The 3,337-nt window shown below is 43.6% G+C and overlaps 1 protein-coding gene across 1 annotated transcript in view; it reads left to right on the top strand.

The window, feature by feature from the left end:
• mrps28 (mitochondrial ribosomal protein S28) overlaps positions 1-229 on the top strand; it is a 747-nt gene extending 518 nt beyond the window's left edge. The window contains exon 1 of the mRNA XM_080004385.1: positions 1-229. This exon is cut by the window's left edge and continues 518 nt beyond it. Within this exon, the coding sequence (XP_079860511.1) occupies positions 1-50 (50 nt within the window). The 3' untranslated portion in view covers positions 51-229.
• The last annotated feature ends 3,108 nt before the right edge of the window (positions 230-3,337 follow it).

Below are 3,337 nucleotides of genomic sequence, written 5' to 3'. Positions count from 1 at the left end.
TGGAGCCCAAGGAGCCCAGAAGCAAATCCTCTGATGGTGGAGGGCTCTGAATGGCGATGGAGCTCAGAGCCCCTCACAACCCTTCAAATCCAAACCCAGACTTGACCCCAGCTGGACCATTTGTGAAATGGACTAAAGTGAACTCTCAGCTAATGTCCATGTCTGTTCTTCATGTGTTTATTTGTGCTGATGAAAATAAAACCTTTAACCCGAACATGGGTGGATGTAAGTCTTGTCATGTTTTTTTTATTTATATATACAGTGTGTGTGTGTGTGTGTGTGTATATATACACTTTACACTATTTTTTTTTAATTTGCTATAACAAAATTATTCAAAATTTTTTCTCACTTTTTATATTCAATTTTTTTTTCATTATCATCTGTCAACACGCACCAGTAATCACCATGACGTATTTCTTGTGCGTGTAAACACACCTGGCGAAATAATACCTTGCTTTGCAGATTGACTGCGCCTTAATTATTGGTGTTTATCAGAACCACAGAAATGAACAGAACATTATTCTGTTTTGTTATGAAATTCAAGCTGCTTCCATCCAAGCCCTTGAAAATAATATGCGCTGTCCCACATTGGAGCCGTTTCAACGGTTCAGTTCCTCTAAACGTCGTATTGGGTCGTCGCTGACGGGTCAAAGGGTGCGATCTAAGAAGTGCTCCGCTGTAGTTCAGAATGCATGACTTGAAGAGAAACGGACCGTTCCCTATTTATCTACAGAGGCGAATGGGAAACCTGTGTGCCTGGTGCCACTATGAGACTCATCAAAATACAACAGCCTGCAAGGACAACTGAGAAGAGAGAAGATAAATGAGCTGCTAGCGGGTCTGAAGAAACAGCAGTCTGTTTTGTACCCGTAGCCGAGATATCAGTGATGCAGCAGTGAAAGCCAGCGACCTTATCGCGAGCGAAATAGCGTCAGCATCAAAACCATAATGTGAGGGGGAGTTTGTGAAAAAGAAGGCGAAGGCTGCAGACATCATGTGCCCTGAGAAGCGACAGACTTCTGCTAACACTGGTCTGACGAGGAACACTGTGGCAGATAGGATTTCAGATGTTTCGGCAGATTTGGACAGCCCAATGAAGACTTGGCTCTATCGCACCGGTCAGATTAAGGTGCGAAATATGATTGAGAGCTTCCGCCACCCGCTTCTCGTAATCTATAACGATACAGTGAAGAACGTTTTCACAGACAAGTGAGACCGAAACGCCCCCGCGCTGCGCTTTAGTCGCTGTTTACGGAAGTGACGTAGGTGTGTGACGCGAAGGGTTCTTCTTCTTCGCCGTTTCACAACAATGGCTCCGTGTGTAAAAGTGGTACGATTTAAAGGTTGAATTCTATCAAAACGGTTTCGCATTGTGACTTCACATCACATGGAATATGGAGGAATGATCTTCACCTGGACTTTAAAGGAAACCATCGATCGGCATTATTCAGAGCTGTTCCGCGTCCCGGTAAGTGAACTGTGTTTCCCCGTGTAATCCAACGGGAGTATTTACCGCCACAGTTTAACATTTTTCCACTATTTATAAATCTAACTCGGTTTTGAAAATACGTTGAGAGATAAAAAAAAAAAAAACACAAAGGAACACGAATCAGGAAAAAAGTCATTTTCCTTCAAGAAAGGTTTTTTCAACTTTTTTGTCTGCTCCTGGCGATTTTAGAAATGCTTGAGACGGTGGGACACATATTATTAATTCGTGGTGTTGATGAGACTTTGACCGTCACCGAGGAGTTCCTTGAGTTGGTGCCTATGACGGACACAACAACGGCAAATGACATTTTCAACTCTCTCGTCGGAGCGCTGGACGGGGTCGGAGTGGACAGGGCCCGTGCTGTTAGCCCGGCTACAGATGACGCGCCATCAATGATCGGTGTTGGTGTGTTGTTACAAAATTTCGGGAGAAAGTACAGGCTGCAAATGGAGGACATAGTTTTTGGACATTTCACTGTACTTTGCACCGGGGGGCATTGTGCCCGCAAATCATTAAAAATGGATCACGTCGTGGAAGTGGTTGTCAGAACGATTAATTTCATCCGAGCCAGAGGTCTGAATCACCGTCAGTTTGACGGCCTTCTCGGTGATGAAGACGTTGCCTATGGCCTGCCATCCCACACTGAAGGAAGGGGGCTAAGCCATCTCTTTGATCTACGAACGGAAATCGGACAGTTCATGGAGAAAAAGGGTAAACCAGTGTTGGAATTTCAATCCCTGGAAATGGCTGGAGGACCTCGCATTTATGGTGGTTATTACAGAGCGCCTGAATTATCGAAACAAAACGCTGCAAGGCCGCAAAAACAGTTGTCCCACGGTATTATGACAGCGTACGTGCGCTCAAGTTGAAGCTGACTTTGTGGGAGACACAACCGTCAGCCCTGCTCGTTTTCCTTGTCTAAAAGATGTGCGTGCGAGCGGAGTGGACGCTGTACATGAATCGGTACAAAGACAAGATGACGGGATTGCTGCGGGAGTCTGAGCGGCGGTTTCAGGTCTTTGGTGAACTTGAGACAGAATTTGCAGTTCTTCCGCCCGCCATTCACCGTCAAGGCTTCTGATTTGCCCGTCGACGTACAACTTGAAATTATTGACTTGCAGTGCGATTTAGATTTGACGGACAAATTTGCCTTGGCGGGCTTGGACACATTTTATCAGTATCTCTTGCCGGGTCACCCCAAATTGACAACCCCGGCTGCAAAGGCTTTGTGCACATTTGCGACCACCTACCTGTGTGAACAAGTGTTCTCCGTAATGAGCGTCAATTAAACAAAGCTGCGCTCAGGTGGAACTCGATTGTTCATGCACTGCCACAGCTTTTATCTATTTTCTATGTATACATTTTATACATTTACAAGACGGGGGGATAACTTAACGTTCTTCCTTAATAGTTCCTACTTCAGTTTGTTTGGTGTGGTGTGTCGGTTCAGGTGGTCAGGATTTCTACACAGATGCGGAAATTAATGTAAATTTAAAATCATTTCTAGATCTTGACAAGTTGTTTTGATTAAAAAGTGACATATATCTATTATTTAGTTCCAGATACCTCTGACTAAATGCTTTGTTTAAATTGCACTTATTTTTTATTATAAAATTCACGTTCATAATGTTTTTGTAAAAAGATAGTTCATTAAATGTGAACATTTTCAGAATGTACTTGTACTTTTTTGCACTTAAATAAAAATAAAAATTTGGAGTTATCGTTGTTTGTCAGTTATTATGCTATGACTTTACTGGTCCCGCCCCCTTGAGATTAAATTGGGCTGTATGTGGCCCCTGAGCTAAAATGAGTTTGACACCCCTGCTGTAGGATGTGTATATTTGGGGG

Source organism: Zeus faber (assembly GCF_960531495.2).
Source record: "Zeus faber genome assembly, chromosome: 7".
Classification (NCBI taxonomy): Eukaryota; Metazoa; Chordata; class Actinopteri; order Zeiformes; family Zeidae; genus Zeus; species Zeus faber.
The sequence above is the reverse complement of the archived record's forward strand: the minus strand, read 5'-3'. Positions and strand labels throughout refer to the sequence as shown.